Genomic DNA, 20615 nt, shown 5'->3' on the forward strand with positions numbered 1-20615 from the left:
TATATATATCCGTTTCCTGGTTAAGTACATCATCTTGGATTACCACCTTCCCATCCTACATACTCTCTTGCCTTGCAGTGAGGATCGACGACAAATTAGCGCTGCTAATTTTGTGCCCTCTGGAACTTTAGAAACGCGCTAAAATGCTATTTGAGATTGAGTATGTCAGTGACGAACAGGCCGCCAACTATGCTGAGGCTGCAAGAACTGGTATCAATGATCGTTGGGGATTGACTTCCAACGAAAAATTATGGGTGAAGCATCAACCCTACCTGCTAGACAAGGGGTATCAACTTAGACCCCGCTACCGTCCTGGGTGGGTGAGATCTTGGGAGGGGACCAAACGTAATCCAAGGATTCACGAGGATTCGCTAACAATCGAAGTATGTGACTACCATGCACTTTTCTCTCGTTTTATTGAACACAGAGTTAGTCTTTCAAGATCATGGATGCCGTGCGTCTGTCAGATGGAAAACGAGTCATTATTAAAGCATTTGACACACAAATCACCCCGAGCGAACTTCATATACTCCACTACCTCTCTACAGAGATTATACAATCTAATCCGCGTAATCACTGTGCATGTGCACTTGATTCCTTCCCTGTTCCAGACGAAGATGGATGGGTTTTTGTGGTCATGGATACATACCACTCATTATCGATCACTCCGTTTGAGACTGTTGGAGAAGTTGTAGAAATGATTCGACAGCTACTTGAGGTTAGTGCAGTCTTTTTAAATGGAAAACAACCCCAATTAACAACCTCTATCCTAGGGCTTGGTTTTCATGCATGGTCTAAATCTTGCACACAGGTACGTTATAGAACAATAGACTTTACATACTTTGCTCTAACTAACCATTTGTCTGAAGGGACTGTGCCTCAACCAACATAATGATGAAAGCTGATACTTTGTTCAAGAGCACCCCTCACCCTCATCCCAGCTATTCTTTTCTGACTGAAGATAGGCGCAACTATGTTGGTTTTCACTCAAGGCGCAAACACCTTGTAAAATATTATTTTATTGACTTCGGTTTAGCTACACTATTCCCTAGCTATGCAGAGAGAACTTTGGTTGTAGGTGCAGAGGGCCGTGAAAGAGACATACCCGAGCTCTCAACACCCAACGTACCATATGATCCATTCAAGGTAGACGTTTGTATCATTGGTAGATTTTTTTCCCGGGACTTTTACGAAAAAGTGGGTCGATATCGTTTTTCTAAATATTTTTATTAACTCGATTGTAGTATGGCCGTAGCCTTTACTTCCTGGGACCGCTGATCAAACGTCTCATAGAGACTGACCCTACTCGACGGCCAACTGCCAATGAAGCGTTTACTGATTTTGAACTGATCCGCGAAACGCTCGAGCCAAGGATACTCACACGAGCCCTCGACCCCAATTTTTTCCAAAGCGCGATGTATTCCCTATCTGACGGCTTCCATTGGACCTTCAGCTGGTTTTCAAAAACTATTTTGCGCCGTCAGCCGGAAAGGATAGCTTTACCATGAATATTTACCATCATATTTTGAACGGATGGTGTACACGCATATGGAAATTGCCGAATATACCTCGAATCTGAGATTTGGAATTCTGTCATTTCACCACTTTATCACAAGAAAGATATATTATATTAAGATTCCATACGACTTTTAGTTAGGGAAACTATTACTTCCAGAAGCTACTACACTCAAATCGTATCTCTACCGATGACCGATCATGAGCAGTTTACACATTAACCATCTTGGGCCAAGTCAGGAAGGAAACTATCGGACAGAGATACTCATGGTATTTTTTCCACTAGTCACGTTCACCCGGTAGGAGTTCCCATCTACTCCTGCCCATGTAATACCCTCCGGTAAAGTGGTGTTTCCACTCGGCCCTATGGATACTCCGTTGATATTCACTGTTTTGTTCGCAGCTCTTGGGACCACAATAGTCCCGTCCGTCCCAGGTGGCGCACTAATTTGCATCTTGAACCCAGACTCCGTACTCTCCCATGATGCAACGATCGTTCCCCATGGTGTCGGTACACGTCCATTCGCATACGTCAGGCCAACCGTGCGAGGTGCAAAAGACCATGTCGAGTAGCCAGGTGCTGCAGGAGATACACCCAGCACGTAGCGAGATAGCTGCCAGGTAGGAGCACTACCCCATCCATGAGCCTGAGATGAGGATTGTGAATTGTATGGCTCTCCGCTGGTTCCGTCTGATCATGGAAGTAATAGTGAGTACACACTTGGCAGGTAAGGGTAGTTAGATCACACATACTTATAAACTCCCATGTCATCCCTGTGTACCATGGGTTGTTCACGTCTGTCTGGTTCTTCCATACCGTCCGCATCAGCCTTATTGCTTCATCGTCCATCCCGGCTTCGAACGCTGCCCATGTATGAAATCCAGATGCGTATGGTGACACGATCGGAAGGAACCGGCTTGTGTTTGAGAACGAAAGAGGTCCGAATGGTGTGTCAAGCGTTCGCATGGCTTCAATCACTGCGCTCGCTGAGCTCGGTGCACCTGGCGCGCTCGCGATGCCGGATAATATTGCGTACTGTGTCGCCTCAGGTGAGTATGGGCTCTGGCATGCAAGCGATACTGACTGACCGAGTTGCCATCCTGACTTATTCCGACGGTATCATTTCCATCTACCAGGATGTATGCGCCTGTTCTTTTGCTAAACAGCCGATCGTTGACCGCCTTTTCGATCTTGTCGGCAACCTCACGGTATTCCGAAGCGACGGAGTCACCGATATCATCACTAATGAGAGCAGCATTACGCAGGGCCCACACGACAATCGAGTTCGCGCTGATATGAGTACCCGGAGTGGTACCATCATAATAGTTGAAGTTCAAGGAAGTGTAACCTTCCACAGTAACGAGCCCAGTCGCACGATCAAGAAAGGAAAGGCCGTATTCAATGTCGCGCTTGATTGCGGGCCACCACTTCTTGAGAAATTGTACATCGCCGGTGTATTGATACCATTCATACCAAGCATTGGCTGCTGATATCGCATATCTATGGGTCGAGGTTTACTTCAGTATAGATGCCTTGGGACTTCAAAGACGCCCTAAACGCGAGGCGCCAACTTACACGAGGGAATAGAAGTCATTACCAATCCATTCGTTAGTTGGAACCTCTGAAGGAACTGCGCTGGGAAGTATGGAGGTGGAAATCTGCCCTTGCGCGTCCTGTATACCAGTAAACAACAGGAGGCTCCCCGCAACCGCTTCGACATTTGCTGTTGAATAAAACTATGTAGCTGAGTCAGTAAAAATATTTTCTCAAAGTTTTGATTGGAATTACTTGCCACTGTGGGACCAAAAATCGAGAAATCCCCTGCCCATACCACTCGGTCTCTCTTAGCTCCGTCTAGAGATTCATTGAGAATAAGCAACATAGAAGAACAATACATCTACCTACCAAAGCATACGCCATAGTAGTTGGTTCCAGTCGCGAAGTCTTCCAAGGCACTCTGGCTTGTCATGCTGTTGAAATATAGTGTATTCCCATCAATATCTTGAACCAAAAAATTCTTGACAATAACTGCAGTATCTGTTCCGGCAGAGATCCCCAGAGGCCCCGCAGATGGAGTGCCATCTAAAACGGCGTTGATTAATCTTGGTCCACTGATGAGAATAGCGACATACCAAATGATACTGCTCCGATTTGAACCTCATTTATGCTCAATGTCATGCTCGCATTGGTATCACCGCGAACGGAGAATTTGAGATTGTGCCATTTGCCAGGAGTCAGTAGTCCAGACGGAAAATCGACCGATGAACCTTGGTATCGTGAGAATGTACCCGCCCCGTCGGGTCCAAATATCAAAGAAAATACCGTGGGGCCAGGCTCGGGAGCAAACAGGTTCCCCTTGTTTACGGTGAAGATAGAGCCGCTGATAACGTAGATAGAAATACTGAAATCGACCTGGCCCCACACTTGGCCTTTTTGATGGACAGCAATGTTCTTCGATTCGATTAACGTGCCTATCGCGGAAACCTATTTGAAAGACAATAGCTTTGGGTTTGCCTAGTAATAAAAGACTAAGCGGACGGACTTACATGCCACGCTGGTGCAATACTGCCTTTGCTTGTACAGCCCAATTGCACAGTCCGGGCACCAGCCATCCATAACTCGTTCAAATATTCATCGCCTAGAATCTGATTTTAAGAAAGGCAATTCATATTGAGCGCATTTGCTTACTTGAGTTAAAGGCCCCAGGAAGGTCGGGGATTGGAGTAACGTCAGTTGCGGCTATGAGAAAGAGTCAGTTTATAAAATGATCGTCCAGTTAATGTAATGAGTTACCTTGAAAGCCAACTTCGTTAATTGTTATGTCCGATGTCCCAGTGATGTGCTCAACGAGAATAAATCGCTGCCCGCCCTGAATGGCCCCTCCAAGCCATCGTTCTCCCCATCCGGGAACGGAAATAACCTCAGACCGGGATCGAGCACCGGCGAATCCCATGAAGGGGTAACCGTCACCCACTCCAGGTTTAAGTGCAGCGAGGGACTCTGATACCGTATATCGAATAGCGGCAGTATGATCCAGAGCACCTGAACCAAATTCAAATAGTGGATATCCACCAACGTTCAGACCAAAGTCCAGGATGATACTCGAGTTTGGGGATAACTTGGTTACTGTTTGGGTGCCGTTGCGACTACTCGGGCCACTAGACTGAACGAGCCCGTCGGCGTTGGATACTGAGCCCTTTGTGGAATGGACCTTGGTAGGCCTGAAGGTGTAAGGCACGACTGGCCGGAATAACTGGTTGAGAAAGGTTGGAGGCTCGACATGGGGCTGACCAATTACTGCCCCAAATACGTGAAGAACTCCAAAAGTAGATATAAGTAAAGTGTGCATCGGGATGTACTGCGAGAGTGAGGTTTTGTCAGTAAGATTGGCCCCTTTATATACTCACCAGTAAGACCGCTCTCATAAGGTTAACGCAGTCAAATGTTGATTCATACGTACTTCAGGGCTATGCTTTGCCTATAGCTATTAACGTTTTCTTTAGCCCACAAACTGAAGTTTTTGTGTCAGAAGCAGCCGAAGGCGCGCTTTGCGCGGGCTTCCCGCGATAAACGCGTTCGTTTGATATAGTGCCGCTAATAGCCTGGGAATTATAACGGCATATCAATTTCAAGCTGTTTATATTGATATTTTGACAAGAACTATCTCATTTATAATTATTGTAAGTACCAGTGTGAGTTACATCTTTGATCACGCCTCCGATATCTCCGCGGGGCTCAACCATGGGTACTGGATATCTAGTAATGCTGACTGTGTACATATAGGCTAGATCTCAACTTATGAGCATTCATGAAGTTGCTCTCTGTGTTCAGTTCGCTTCCTGGCTGCGCTCGCTGGCGACTCCTCTCTGCACTTCAAGTTCTGTGGATGCCGCTCGGCTCCTTCGAAATGAGTCTGTATTTGCTAAATTGAGAAGAAGGCAAATAATCCGATCTTTCCGGAAGCAAGTACAACCGAGCTAAATAAGTCATTTCCCAAATTCAGTGCTTGTCTGCAGATCAAGCTTGGGGCTCGGTATCCGTAACTGGAGGAGCAGTTCAAATTTGAAGTTCATAGCGGTCGGGTCTTGAGCAGCCGCAACGTTGCAACCTTTCAGACCGAACGTGGGGTGCATGAATATAGTTGTAGAATTGGATCTATCGTGAACCCTGTGGAAAAAAGTCCATAGTACCCTACTCCATCGACTCTTGACGCACACCAGCGAAAATGCGGGGATAGACATAGCAGTCGATGATTACAGGCCGGACACTGTGCGGGGTTCGCGGGGTGAATGTGGAGGGGGTGGATCATAGCCGCCCGGCGGTTGATGATTTATTCACGTGGCGCCACATGAAAGGAAATTGCCGTCATCGAGGACCCGATCGTCGTCTGGTGTCGAAATTACAGGAACGAACTCTCTAAATGGAGGTGCTTGAAGAGGCGGGTCTAAATTAGTGTGATCAGGTTCGTCGTTCTGGATATTGAGCATACGAGAGGTGATGGACACATGAGGCTCATATTGGCTTGCAGCGTGACTGCGTTCCCCACGTTTCTACTCCCGGCGTGATTTCACGTGGAGTAGGCACATTCTAAGTTTTCGTTTTGGACGTTCAGGAAGATCGTCTTGGAAAAAAGCCTCATTGATCAACGCGCTCGTCGGTGCAAACTAGGAAAGTTCGCCTGGATATGTACGAGCGAGGACCAATGTCAAGCAGCCTACAGACGTATATTAATAGCACGCAAACTTCCACTAGGGCCTCTTGAGCGCAAGACTCACCCCCCCTTGCTCTCAGCTTGGAAAGGCCAAGTCGATATATTTATATTTATCAATCGGTGATCCTAATTTGCGATGGGTTGGCTTGATCTGAGTGCTCGTGACCAGGCCACAACGATGTTCCTGGTGTGCATGATGGCACTTGGCGCCTGATCAATTCGGCCGTGTTACGGCACTTACGATCTATATGCTCTTGCTCCTCTAATAATTTGCTGTCCTCCCGCCTCCCCCGCTTCCGTCAACTCACGACGACGTTGTTTTTTTCGCCTGTTGCTTGTGTCTTTGTCGACATTCTAGAAGGTCCAATTGGGCGTCGAATCGTGATTGGTCATGTCCCGTATCCTTGATGATTCCCCCGAAGGTGGAGCCCCACGCCTTGCCGACTCTCCAGTCCAAGAAAACGTTGACCTCCCGACATCTGCCGTCGACAACAGCCCTGTCGCCGCATTTTCCTACCGCCCTCAGTCGACGATCAGTTTTGACCCCACCTTCACCAATTCACCCAAGCTCTTCGAAGAAGATGAGCTCACCGAAATGCCCAGCCCGATCACCCCGAGCCGACGAAGGGAGAGCGTAGCGAGCAACTGGAGTTCAACAGCAAGGACCGCCGCAAGTACCATACGGTTGAATAATCCCCCTACGCCAAGTGGCAGGCGGCCTCCCAGTCGGAAAGGCACTATTGGAGGAATGAGCGTCGAAGAGACCGAGCAGCGATTCTTGGTAGGTTTTCTTGTACCTCGCTGTCATTTTATACACCGGCTCACCCATCGACTTCCCCAGCCGCCCCAGCAAGAATTCTATGACGGTGAGTTTCCTCGATCAACGTCGATGTAATGTCAAATCTTATTTCCGTTCCAGATAACGGGGAGGACTCGAACGAGGAACTTGGGATTCGTGCCAACATTTGGCCGGCATATTTAGAAGAGGCATGGGAGAGGGACTCTGAAATGCTTGATGCTTGGCATAAGAGTCTGGATGTCTTGTTAATTTTCGTAAGTTGCTTGACTATCGTAATAAACAGCTCTGACCGGACATTTAGGCGGCCCTCTTCTCCTCGCTTTTATCCCAACTTTTGGGTAGTATTTCCGCTATGCTCCAACCCGATAGTGGTGGCCAGTCGGTCGCATTATTAGCCGAAATACTCAATGAAATGAGAAATCCCGGCAACGCCTCCTCGGCTATTTCTTCTTCAGACATCCTCATGTTCAGCCCAGGCTCTGGAGCCCGTTGGGTCAATGGTTTATGGTTCATGTCTCTCGGGCTCAGTCTTACCGCCGCGCTCGCTGCAGTCTTAGCAAAAGAGTGGCTCGCTGCTTACGTCTCGGACCGACCGACTCAACCTAAAAAACGTGCAATCCAACGACAACGCCGTCGAGAAAGTCTTGATCGGTGGATGCTTCCAGCCGTCATCAGCATCTTACCTATGTTGATGCATGCCTCCCTACTCATATTTTTCGTCGGTCTCATTATCTGGCTCTGGATGCTCGATTTGATCATTGCCCTCACTTTCACAATTATGTTTATTGGAATCATCCTCTACTACTTTGGCACGACCGGCTTGGCGATCATGTACCCCAACTGCCCTTACCAAACTCCCATCGCGACTTACCTCCGCCCACTATTTTACGAGTTTGGGTGGGTAAGAGAGAGTGCGGTTAGTGCGGCTGAAATGACCGCCCGAGCGCTCGCTTGGGTCGTCACTAGCGCAGACGACAACCAAACCCGGGACGTGGCAGTTTTAGCGTCCACGGCCGTTCCCGGTGGCGCCCACGCCGTCGTTCTTGCCGAATCGGGTGCGCGAACTCTGGCGTTGACACGATTGGAAGATATGCTCCGCCGGGTCTCGAGTGCTGCCAATGTCCATCCGGGCGGGGAGCTTGCGGCCGAAAAGATCGCCAGCGATGCCATTCCGGATGCTTTGCACTTGATTCATGCGTACCTTCATCTAGGCTCGATTCACCGCTACTATCGTTTCGCGCTTGATACTCATACTGAGAAGGTCATCAATGTTCGACGGTATGCTACGTTCTTGGATAAATGCGCTGCTAGTCGGGCCCCAGGTGCCCGTGCGCTTGTTGTCGCGCTGCGGATTAGTGACGGGCGGGAGGACCGAGATGAAGAGGTATATAGTTTACTCAAGGGACACGCGGACGGTAACGGAAGACTTCCGAGCTGGGCACTACACAAGCTTTTAACCGGGGCTGTTTACCATCGAATAAAAGACAGGCCCGCATTTGCGAAACGCATTCTTCCCCACGTTCTCAAGATCTATGTCCGCAGCGAAGAAATCCCTCCTCCACTCCGACAAGCATTCGTCCTTACTCTATGCACGATTTGCGTTCCCAAGTTTGATCTGTTTGCCCTGGCCTTGACGCTCGAAGTCGTGCCTATGGATCTGCAAAAGCGTATCGCGGATGCATTTGTCGTTCAGTCCCTCTCGAGGCTGTTTGATGGCCAATGGAACGAATGTGTCGGCGACCTTCGTCCGGACCTGTTGCTCCCAATCAGCCTGGCAGCTCAAGCCATGTCGTCCAACCCGGTGTACAAGGAACTTATCCAAGACATGCGGTGGGACGTGGCACTCAAAGCACCTGCGTTCAAAAAGGTTGCGTTCCCGTGCCTGACCCAATTCACCGATTCGTTGAACGATATTTCTCCTCTCCAACTCGTCGAATCTTATGCGCTCGAGATGCTCCGGACTGTATCCCCCCAAGGGCTATTCACGCTCCCTTGGTTGAGTATTATCAACTCTGAAGCGCTCCAGCCTTCGTTGTTCCCGCACTCGGCTATTCCTATTATTCTTTCGACGGTTAAAGAAGAGTTGTCTGGTGGTCAGGATAACCCCCATGCCCGCGGTATCGTCTCTGGTGCATGTGCCGTACTCCGAATTCTCTGCAACAGCCATGAACACCGAGCCGTTCTATTTAGGGAAAGCACAGCCGAAACTATTCTCCAAATTCTGCAACTAGGACGAGATGCCAAGTTCGAGTTCAAGGCGGACATGATACGCGCAGCCACGGACGTCGCGTTCCAGCTCGTGGCAGCATGCGGTCCAAGTGCAACAAGCACGGGCGCAGATCAAGCAGCGCTCTCGACGGTCCGATACCTCCTCCAAGCCAACATTCTCGGCGTTCTTCGGCCGTACTTTGACAACCTTGGCCTGCCCGTCTCTCATATCCTGATATGGACAAGCGTCTTGCTGCGCGTTTGGTGCTCGCGATACCGGGACGCGGTGGTTGATTCCGGATTGGTCGGCTGGCTACGTAAAGACGCGCTGGCTCAAAAGATGCACCAAAACAAGGAGCACCAGGAACTTTGGAAGCAGTTGAACGAGTTCCACGATCGAGTCAGAAACAGGAAGCATATTCCGAACTCGAGGTATTCGGAGAAACGACGTGGCACGGAAGAGGCTGGAGGGGATATGGTGGCCAAGTGGGAGGGTGCTTGTCAGAGGTATAGACTGGCCAAGTCCCCACGTCAGACGGTCTAGATGTTGTTGGTTTCCGGTGGCTTTTTTGGGTGGTTTATCGTCCTGTATTACTGTATCATTAGCTGTATTTCCAAGTCTGTTGTTTTGAAATGCTGTTGTCTGTTTCGATGAATGCTATGGTCGCTTTCACTTCTATCTTCTGCGTGGATTACGTGACTATATGCGCTTGTTCGCGTAACCATTCCAACTTGTAACTTCTAGAAATTGTTTCCACGTGAAGTATGGTTCAAAATTTATGCCTCCATGTGCCGTGCCGTGCATATAAGCATGCGTGATGTTCTCATCGGAACTACGGGAACATGCTGTCGGGTTTCTTACTACATTAGAACCCAAAAGAGTCACCAAGGGATCAGGCTTCCCTGACTCGTGATGTCATTCACCGAACATTCCTTAAAAAAAAACGAATCTGCCAAGTTATTCAACGCTGTAGCCACTGAGTCAATTGAAGGGTTTTCTATTGAAACCTGATCACGTGTTTTTAAATCTTGCTCCCACCCCTAAATGACTTCGACTCGAGTCGGTAATTGTACTAGTATTTTTCAGCTATTTACGCGCCTCTTGGGTTTGGAATGCTGAAATATTTATTCTTGTTGCACCTGGGTATTCTTGTCGCACCTGGGTTATTACAACGCCTCTTCGGCGGGGACGACACCTATGAGGACCTCTCTGTCCAGCCAGGACTATATACTGCAAAGCCACTTTTTCTGGGTTAACCTGCCTTTTGGAAAACAATTTCATTCCTCTCCTTACATATGCTCTGATGATGGGGGACATCTTAGCATACGAGCGTACCATTGAAGTCGCTCTCAGGACGCTTGGAGCGCGACCTCATCTCGAGTCTTGATGCTCCCTCAACTGCGTGGAGCGGCACTTTCTCAGAGCCGAGACCGCATTCTACGATCCAACATGGATGCTTTCTGGACTTTTACTGCCCAGCTGATGCTCTAAACTCTGCCAACTGTTCGTCGAACAATATTCCAGAAGCGGTTGTGCTAGATCGGGTTGTGCCTCTGTATGAAGAATCAAGTGCAGTGAGATGATTTTTAATTGGTGATATTCTCTCCCACAAATTAGTTTCTGTATTCTTGGATAAAAGTGCCGCCTTGCTCACTTGTCTTCAAAGCTCATCTCAGTTGTACCTGGATAGTGATCTATGAAGTGATCTACTGGGAGTGGCTGTATCCACGTGGGTAAAGACGTCACAGACTAGGTTATATCAGGACGCGGTGCCATGTTTCTCAGACATCAACCTGTCTACTATGTCAATCTTGCTCTGTCTCCCAGAAGAGATTATGCTTCATGTACTGGTATTACTGGGTCCTTCAGATGTGAGATCCTGTCGGATGGTCGGTTTTTTCTCTGCTTTTCTTCAATTATCACGACTGATATCCTCACGATTTTACTAACGAATAGCTCTGTCGTTCCCTAAACAACCTCGTTGCTGGATCTCCCCGGCTACTGTTCTCTCTTGCACTTGACTCTCTTGGTTATACGCACCCGTCGGTGCCAAGACCTGATTTAGCCCCCTTCGAGAGTCTCAAGCTGTTGAAGGATCATTATCACAATTGGCTACACCCCAATAATATCAAACCTACGAAATACGGCTTGCGTGCTCGCTCCACCTCGTCCAAATATGTCGGAGGTGTGTATGCTCAGAGCATGGGAGCAAGTAGCTTCTTGGGAACGAACTCGGTTATCAGCGGCCTGGAGTTCTACCAAGTGCCATCAAGGAATTCTGGCACCGAGTTTAAACACTGGCATCTTGATATGAACCAAAGAGTGCATGATTACATCTTTGATCCAGATCAAGATTTATTGATTTTGCTTGAACTACCCAATGCAACTACTCAATACTCGGCAACATGCACTGTTCATCTGAGGACGATGGGCGAAAATAAAGTTCACCCCAGAGCGCTAGCACCAATAATGACAGCAGACTTTACGAACAACGGGGGATTCGAAGGATCGGTCCCAAATTGGAGTTATCATTTCGAAATAATAGGCGAATTATTGGGGATATTGTTCCGCTCCCGTTCCAGAGAACTTGCATCGTGGGTTATCATATGGGACTGGGTACGAGGAATTGAAGTTACCGTGAGTGAGATGACATCTAGCTTTTTAATAAACGTACCTATACTGAGCCAACCTTGGTCTTGTCTATCAGCGAACACCATCTGTAGGAGGGTGGCATTCCTCTTTCATACTCTTGGACCAAAGGACGCTCCTTCTTCCAAGATCCAATGACCCGCGTTACGTCGGAAATTTAACCAAAAGTAGCACATTCGGCTCCATCGAAGTACTGCGTTTCGATCCAAAAACAAATACTTCCACCCCTCCTCGTGTGGTATCCACATTCTGTCTTCCTACTTCTAACCAAAAATACGTACGATCAACGCTCAAGATCCGTTGTGCCCCAAATGTTAGACCCATGGATCGGTCACGAGGTGTACCCAAGGCTTACGAACCATCTTCGGAGTATCCTTTAGTTGCTATCGATGTAAATTTATCTCAGTTTCAAGGAACAGCTCAAATAAACGAGTCGGCTGGGATACTTTATGTCCCCACGAGCGCTTTCCTCCACTCAGAACGCTACTCTAAGGACTCTTCCAGGCTTCAGAATATCATCAAGAAGTTTTATACAATTTCGGTCCTTGAGGTCCCCTGGTACAAATGGGCCCACCATACTTCATGGGTCGCTACAGGTAACACGCAATCAGATGACGGCTGTTTCATGTATGGGTGTCGAGTGGGTACTCTTTCGAATCGAGTTGGAATGATGGACCCAGCAAACCAAATACATTTACTCGACTTTAATCGCCGCCGATCAAAGAAGGTTCAGCTAGGACCACCCAAAATACTGGACGTGAACGTGGAAACAGGTTATTTGAGCTCGGTGTTCAATAACGGGAACTTATTCGTCGAGGCGAAATATACGGAAACGATTCTGGAAGTCGAAGATGGGGTAGATACCTTTGATAAGGTGATATTGGACGACGAGCATGGTAGGTGTTATGCTCTATCACTTGTGCAATAAGTCTCTCAATATGTCATCTTATCCAGTTATGGTAGTTCGTAATGTGAGTGATTCTCTAGAAATGGATCGCTGACCACCACTTACCCAAATGTCTTAGGAACCTGGGTTAGAGCCCTCGCTCTCAGTTTACGCATTCTAATTTAATATACACATGTCCGGACTTACGGTTTTTCTTGGTTCAAATGCTATATTTTGGTTATCAGTTAATGTAATACAATGAAGAGCCTCAAAAGCACCTATGCGCCAGTCACTTTGGCTTTATCAGTCATAGCCCACTTAATTTCCACACTCCACTTTGCCAAAACTGCCCTTGGAGCCTATCCGGTAGGCCCATTCGTTTCTGAGAAGGATTGATCTATAACTGGATGGAATTAGAACGGCCAAATATTATCCATGCATCGATATCCGGGTCTTGAACCCTTAAATGGGGCGAAATTTAAAGAGTGTCACTATACGTCCATCATGGTATCCTCATGAGTGGAAGGCAAACGAAATAGGTTGTGCATTGTTCTGATCCGATCCTCGATTCCTCGAACCATCTACTGAGAAACCATTAATCCAAAGTCAAGTGTAGTATGTGTACGGAGTAAATCTGGTGCACAATTGCAAACGCCGGTAAGCTTATCAAATCAGGCATGATGTTGACCGTGGTCGCTGAATTGTACTTAGCAATTTGTTGAACTGTCTCTTTTATAGTTTGACTGGCCGAACTTGGGATCCATGGGGGGAGTCCATTGATAAATGCGGGAACTGATTCGTCTAGATCTCCCAAGAGCAGCTCAGAACTTCTCTCCCGTTTAGTCTGTAGCAATGCCATATTTATCAATTAGGCCAGCATCTGCTGTATATCATCTAGCAAAGAAATGAACAAGGTTACTATTTTTCTGAGGCGTCCTCACTCCAAGGGGGCCCGAAAGCCCCGGAGCGCTCTCCAGTACTCAGGTTTTGGGAGACCTGTTCGTTTAGACCCAGTCGATCCGGAGTGTTTCCTAGGCCCTTCAGGGTGGTCAATGAGCACTTCCGAGTATCATACCCGAGGCCCTGAAGTGTTCGATCAACTTCTCAAATCAGTGAACACCGGAATGTTCTGGCCTCCCTATAGATAACCGGATAGTTTCAATCTCGCTACGATCAACCCAGGCAGAGAAGCAAGGGGTAAACTTCTTTGTATCATTTCGCGAGTACATCGCCTCTCTTCTATATCTTAATCTACAGCCTTGCATCTCCAAAGCTTCCAGTCGGCTGTAGCATACTGATAGACTAAGGATTGACTACTACGTATGTAACACACCACATATCTGTTGTGTAATTACATCTAGTCTTCTGAAAACTGGACCTGGCATAAGTGTGTAAGACCATTCACAGGGGAACAGGTTGCGGTTAGCCTGATCCGAAGGTGTGATAAGAAAGGTGGAAACTGAGGAGTCAACTGAGTTGACGTTTGATATGGAACCTTTCACAGGTCTAGATGGGTTGCCGTATACTAATTGTCCGTTAGACAACAATATCTGATATTCGGGGAGTTTATGCGGGTACAAAATAGGAATGTTCTAGAACGACAAAGTCCTTCCGCTTGCCCACGCACTTGGAGAACTTCATTAGATCAAATTTATCATGCATCTAAAAGGGAAATAGGGTTTACATCAGGCAGAGAATTGCGTACGATACTAAGCGTGACGATTCTCCACCTGAACTTAATCTTTACAAAAAAAGGACCATATGCAATCTTTGAGAAAGGGAGGGATGCAATGCGTAGGGCTCATTTAATATCTAGATTACACTTATGTTTATATATTGACATGAATGATTGCTTTACTTTGCATCATCCAATGTTACGCTCTTGATTGAGTAAGCACAAGTGGGAGCAATAGTGCTAATTTTAGATATTTGAACTGATTAACTAGTGCTCAGTGTTACACAGAAGGGCAGACATGTCAGTACAGTACATATAAACAGCATGGTTGCTTGTGTATCGAGCCCTGAAATAGATAAATCGAATGAGACAAGCCGTGAAATTCATGACCAATCGGCATGGCCGTTCCATGGGACCAGGTTAGAGTAATCTTATTCAAGTAGTCTTTCGCTTATCATACCTTGTAAAGGTGTACTATGGTTTGAACACATTAAAATCTTAGTTCATTAAAGCGCTACCACTTTTGTCAACTTATCGAGGACTATATGAACATATATACTGATTGTACATAATTACAATAGCTATAACTATAATCTGAAGTTTCACAGGAGGCCGGCTAAACATAAGAAGGCCTACGGAGAAAATTCCGACAGATCGTCCCCAGCTTCGTTTAGAATCTCTCGACAGTATGGGGATTCACTATAGCGTTCTACAGAGCTCTTCAGACGTTCTGAGGTTTCCTTGGGAACACGTGCCCGAGTTATGCCTTGTTGGCGCATTGCTCTAGAAAGCTCAGGATCAAACCCGAATATCAATGGGATGACAACGTCTAAGTTAGAGTTAGTCTGATGAAGTATACCCCATTTTATGGTCGAGGATTGCAAAGAACTGAGAATCAGGGGGAAGCTTCATCTTTCTCCGAATATGTCAGGATATGGTAGCTGGTCCATACGCTATAGGTATACAAATTGTCTTCAAATATATTACATAACCGTGATCCAGTTGGATATTTAGTGAATATAGACTAAATCAATCCAAAGGTTCGGAGAATGGCTCGGGCCGTCGGATTTTACTTTCTCGTGCTGGTTTGCTAAACCAAACACCCACCCTCAGAAGAATATAAAGAACCGGACACCGAACAGTCTCAGAATCAACTCCTAGCTCCACTCCATATTATCTTCTTTTGTCTTCTCCTCCGTCTGCAAGTTTATTTGTGGCCCGAGCCAGCACTTACATACCATGACCCATGATCATACCCTCAATCTGAATGCCCAAACGGCAGTTGTGACTGGTGCTGCGCAAGGTGAGGGAAACGAATTTATGGTGGGGTTAAAGTTGCTAATCTCGACTCAATAGGGATCGGGAAGGCAATCGCCCTCAGTGAGTAGCAAATTTAAACAGCAAGTAATATTAACCCACATGCACCTGATATAGAGCTTGCCTCAGAAGGGTATTCTGTCGTAGTCTCCGATCTGCCTGCTAAACAGGAAGATCTTATATCAGTTGTTCAGCAAATCCAAGCCGTATATCGCTCTCGCCCCTCGGCTACCTCACTTTCCGCATTGCACATAGAGTGCGATGTAACTGACGAAGACCAGGTTGACGGCCTAGTTAAAACAACGGTAGCAAGGCTTGGAAGGCTTGATGTAGTACGTATGCTTGGAAGATGCGCCGCCACAGTAGCTTACTTGTGCCATTATAGATGGTTGCTAATGCTGGCATCGCAAGAATGGCGCCGCTGCTTGAATGTGAGTGTGTGTCTCGTACATATGCGCATGCTAGAAGTTTGATTGCCGGTGGTCGTAGCAACAACAGAGCTAATCGATTCTATTCATGCAATAAACGTCAAAGGAGTGTTCTACTGCTACCGAGCGGCCGCCAGAGCAATGATACCATCTGGTGGTGGCAGGATTATTGGCGCATGTAGTGTGGCAGGGAAGCTGCGTAGGTTATTTTATACCATCCTTAAATATCACCAAGCTAACAGCTCAACTCTCATATAGCCATCCCCTATCTGGGAGCCTATGTAATGTCAAAACATGCTGTGCGGGGTCTGACGCACACTGCGGCTCAGGAATGGGCAGAGCACGGGATTACAGTCAACGCATACGCGCCTGGAATTATTGATACCAACCTATGTAGGTCTCGATTTTTGGTATTGATTTGTACTGCTCATATGCACATGTATACAGGGACGAAAGATATCATAGCCACTTATGAATATGCGCCTGCGTTGGAAGAAAAGGTACTTAAAATGACACTACCTTATCTCACAAAATACAATAACAATTACCTCTGGATAAGGCAATGACGGAGCTTGTAGCAACACGTAACAAGAGCACACCCGAGCAGATTGCAGGTCTAGTAGCATTTCTGGTTAGCCCAGCTGCTGTCAATATAAACGGTGGGTTTTGAGGCTATCATATAGTGATGCAATGAATAACATATCATTGTTTCATAGGACAATGCATCTCCGTAGATGGAGGGTGGAATATGGATTAAGGTTGGCTTGATCATCATTTGACATATGATACACTGCTATAGTTATAGTACTGTGGTGGTGCAAAGTAAATAACTGTAATCATTGTTGTTCTAAAGAGATAAACTGATTGAAAAAATGATTTCAAGGCAGCAATGCCAGCATCTTAAGTGATTGGCTCAGAAATTGATAGGTTGTATCTTCCCAACTAACCATTTTGTATATAATCCCTGGAGGTCACAGAAATGGCAGGTGTTTGGAATCTGCAGCTTCTTAACCAGATCAAAATACAATGCTCTATGACTGATCCCCTATTCAAAAATGTGATAAGTATGCTTAATATTATTTGTAAGCTCTGAGGAAAACTATCCATAAACAATTACAGACTATTTTTGGCACAATTCTGATCAGTTATTTAGGAAAGCCATAGGAGCTCTGATGATACACAAAGACTGTCAGTGAGGTTCTAACCAGATATCAGAAATGCCCTAGACCTGTCTGAGACAAGCAGGAGTTTGGTGCTTAAGGCTGGCAATCACACAGTTAAGTTGCTTAAGGCAACAAGGGGACTATCAACAGCAACTAACTACTACCTACAACAAGCAAGCCACATAAGGCAGCAACAAGCTATGTAAGTACAGTGAAGAAGCTGCTTATGGTGGTGTGAACTATGTAGCTACTTAGTAATCACTGGACCTATAGTCCTTGTACACTGATCAATCTAATCTAAGGCTATACTACCACGGTGTAGACTGCTTATGGTGGTGTGGAGGGTGTTATGGATATGACATTTCTCCATTAATCTGTACTTATTTTATTAATTACACTAGTAATCTTACAGTAAACAAATAAGATAAGGATGCGAACTAAGGTTTTCAAGGTCCCTCTATCCAATAATGACCTTCACAAAACCTATAAACCTCAGGAATACCCTCAATATGCAATGCCTTTTGCATATATGCTGTTTTCTCACTCATTTAAATATATATAAATTCAGCTGAGTAGATAAACAGTAACAAGTAATATTTCTCTTGTTTGTAGTATTTATTATTCAAGATTCTATCTTGTGGCTACACACAGAAATATTCAGGGTCCCCCTGTTGCATAGGCAAGTGCTCTGGCGCTTAATCAGCGCTTAAGCGCCAACACACTAAATGCGCCTTTTCTCCGTCACCCGGGCATCCCACACTGCCGAATCGCTTGCGCTTAGGTGCGCCTGTTTGTGCGCTCCAGAACGCTGGCTCAGACTCCCAAAACGGACAACATTTGGCAGAGTTATGCCCCATTTACTGTAAGTACCCAATGCAGCGGTATCTTACCTTTGGGACTGTTTACTCCAAGGATGAAACACTTAGCCTTGGGACATCTAAGGACCCACACAGGTAAATACTGCCTTGGGGCAAACATTGCCTTGGGGCAAATATTAGGATCTGTTGTTTGTTTACTATGTACCAAAGTATTGGCTCCCTCAAGTGTTTCAGTTGCCACATGTACCTCCTGTACCCCCTCTTGGTATCAATCATGTATATACTTGTTTGTGCGCCTTCTCAGGGTATAAAAGGACCCTGTGAAGACGCTTCTAATGCATCCATTTATCCACTCTTATATATTGACATATACACACAAGCCTTTAACAGCTTATCTGCGCATTTACTTTAGTGATTGACTCACTGTAAATAGCATAGGAGGTTATTTGGCGCACTAAGACCATAGGCCAGTCCCAACAGACACAGGGTAACCTATTAGTGTACTTACTGCATGTTACAACCTCCTTAAATATACCATTGGATTTGCCTGATTTTTCTATTATTTTTAGTATTTTTTATGGACTTGTTATCTTATGTTTTTCAATCATGTGATCTTGGCGCTTATTATGCCGAGCTGCTGCGCCAAGATGCCGTGCCAAGGGCGCTTAGGAGAAATCCACGCTTCTGCGCAGCTTGCAGCACGCTTCTTATTTGTCTTATGTACTTCTTGTCTCACGCGCACAGACCATGTAGATAGCGCATTCTTGTCTATATATACAGCAGGAAAATTGCTTGGAAACCCCAAGTCAATTTTACCTTGTCTCATACCCATTGAGGAGGACAGTTCCAGCCAGCTAAGTAGCCAGCCCTTATCAGTAGTTGCATCACCCCTTATCACACTTACCACACCTCCCAGGCCTACGGCCCCCTTGTCAACAGTAGTTAGCAGTAGGACGCCTTACGCGTCAGTAGTATAGCCTAGGTAGATTAGATTACATAAGCCTGTGTGTAGTAGTATGGCTGTAAGTGCCTGCCCCCACTAGCAAGTACCCACCTTACAGTGGTGTACAACACTGCAACCCTGTGCCCCTTGACTGTCACAGTTGTTGAGTTCAACATTGAGTATAGTGCAACAATACTGTAAGGATTGTTGTGATTGAGTGATAGTGTTTCAATCCACCATACCCCCTATATTGTAGATAGCTTTATCTACAATATCTCATAAATCCTAGATATATTTTAGGTAAACCCCATAAGTCTTAAGTCTTACTTAAGCATCTATAAGTCCTATACTTATTAGGCAAATCCTATAAATCCTGTACATTAGTCAGGTAACCCTCTTACTTAAGGTACTATCCCAGAGACCTTAAGTATCCATACCCTTAGTCACTTAGGCTTAAGTAACATTAGTCTAAGGTACTATACATAACCAACCACCTGCACTTCATAGTTGCTAGACTATTTGTTAGGAGTTGTTATTCCTGATAACCTAGCCTATATTGTGCATATATTCTGTGCATATATTCTGATTCTTAATACTAGTTCTCAGTTACTCCCATATACATCTTGTATATAGTAATTCTTTCTTACTCCTGTACTTACACAACTCTTAACAGAGGGGTCTATCTATGGTAAAGAAGGGCCTAAGGCCAATGAGCTATTCTACTAGGTAACTACTGAGTGAGTAAAGGGTCTGAAGGACCCAACACTACTGCTGAACTACTGACACCTGTCTGTGATGAAAGACAAGGTAAAATCAACTTGGGGTCTCCAAGCAATTTTCCTGGGGTTTATATACACAGGTGGGGTGCTAATTACATATTGATAACAGTGAGAAAAAGAAGTACTTGGTTTGAAATGAGAACCATGCTGCAGACTGCATGGAAGCCTGTTTGTTATCTAGGCACCCTTGGCACAGCATCTTGGCTGGTCTTGGTGTGGCATCTTGGCTTGGTAAGCACCAAGATCATGTGATCAAAAAAGTTAAAGGAAAGTGTCCTAGACATCTGTAAGGACATTGAGGCAGCAGGCGCTTGTGGCTGTATGTATCATGACTCAGCTTGGACCTATGGTACAAGAAGGCTTAAAGTCCATGGCCCTATCACCAATGGACTATGAAACAGATAGAGGGGCAGCTAGGGCCCAGGGGTAATGATATAGGATAAGAGGGCAACAAAGGCCTGGGTTATGATGTTAAGTAATGAGCACTTATGGCCAACAAGGGGCCTGGGCTAAGGGTAGGTATGAGGTGAGGATGAATTGACAAAGAGGTCAAGTCTTGCTGTTCTAGCAGCAACTTGACCTGGTTTAAATGCATAAAGCAAGCCACATCAAAAACAACAGTAACAAATAGTGAGTCATTTACAATTTCCCATCATATATCAAATATGTCACATGATCTTGATGAGTCATAAATATGTACCAAAACAGGAAAATGTCTTGGA

General features: G+C 46.0%; 5 protein-coding genes across 5 annotated transcripts; 4 read left to right on the plus strand and 1 right to left on the minus strand.

Moving 5' to 3' along the window:
* Nucleotides 1–143: 143 nt before the first annotated feature.
* Nucleotides 144–1508, plus strand: RhiXN_06207 (kinase domain protein; the record flags this gene model as incomplete). Its single annotated transcript, XM_043326023.1, has 6 exons — nt 144–383; nt 434–718; nt 774–811; nt 870–979; nt 1037–1197; nt 1245–1508. The coding sequence occupies 6 exons, from the start codon at nt 144–146 to the stop codon at nt 1506–1508; spliced, it is 1098 nt and encodes a 365-aa protein (XP_043181455.1).
* A 255-nt stretch (nt 1509–1763) lies between these two features.
* Nucleotides 1764–4941, minus strand: RhiXN_06208 (alpha-L-rhamnosidase; the record flags this gene model as incomplete). The annotated part of the gene is made up of 11 exons (XM_043326024.1): nt 1764–2206; nt 2269–2551; nt 2605–3016; nt 3092–3252; nt 3305–3370; nt 3432–3598; nt 3649–4000; nt 4063–4154; nt 4205–4255; nt 4310–4874; nt 4924–4941. The coding sequence occupies 11 exons, from the start codon at nt 4939–4941 to the stop codon at nt 1764–1766; spliced, it is 2610 nt and encodes an 869-aa protein (XP_043181456.1).
* A 1677-nt stretch (nt 4942–6618) lies between these two features.
* RhiXN_06209 (uncharacterized protein) lies at nt 6619–9778 on the plus strand (the record flags this gene model as incomplete). Its single annotated transcript, XM_043326025.1, has 4 exons — nt 6619–7008; nt 7069–7093; nt 7147–7280; nt 7328–9778. 4 exons carry the CDS (start codon nt 6619–6621, stop codon nt 9776–9778), a joined length of 3000 nt encoding a protein of 999 aa, XP_043181457.1.
* A 2428-nt stretch (nt 9779–12206) lies between these two features.
* Nucleotides 12207–12951, plus strand: RhiXN_06210 (uncharacterized protein; the record flags this gene model as incomplete). The annotated part of the gene is made up of 3 exons (XM_043326026.1): nt 12207–12780; nt 12839–12855; nt 12910–12951. The coding sequence occupies 3 exons, from the start codon at nt 12207–12209 to the stop codon at nt 12949–12951; spliced, it is 633 nt and encodes a 210-aa protein (XP_043181458.1).
* Nucleotides 12952–15684: 2733 nt separating this feature from the next.
* Nucleotides 15685–16947, plus strand: RhiXN_06211 (Enoyl-(Acyl carrier protein) reductase; the record flags this gene model as incomplete). Its single annotated transcript, XM_043326027.1, has 9 exons — nt 15685–15748; nt 15802–15825; nt 15880–16094; nt 16148–16193; nt 16252–16389; nt 16449–16583; nt 16638–16690; nt 16750–16849; nt 16907–16947. 9 exons carry the CDS (start codon nt 15685–15687, stop codon nt 16945–16947), a joined length of 816 nt encoding a protein of 271 aa, XP_043181459.1.
* Between the last annotated feature and the right edge of the window lie 3668 nt (nt 16948–20615).

Source organism: Rhizoctonia solani, chromosome 7 (genome assembly GCF_016906535.1).
Source record: "Rhizoctonia solani chromosome 7, complete sequence".
Taxonomy (NCBI): domain Eukaryota; kingdom Fungi; phylum Basidiomycota; class Agaricomycetes; order Cantharellales; family Ceratobasidiaceae; genus Rhizoctonia; species Rhizoctonia solani.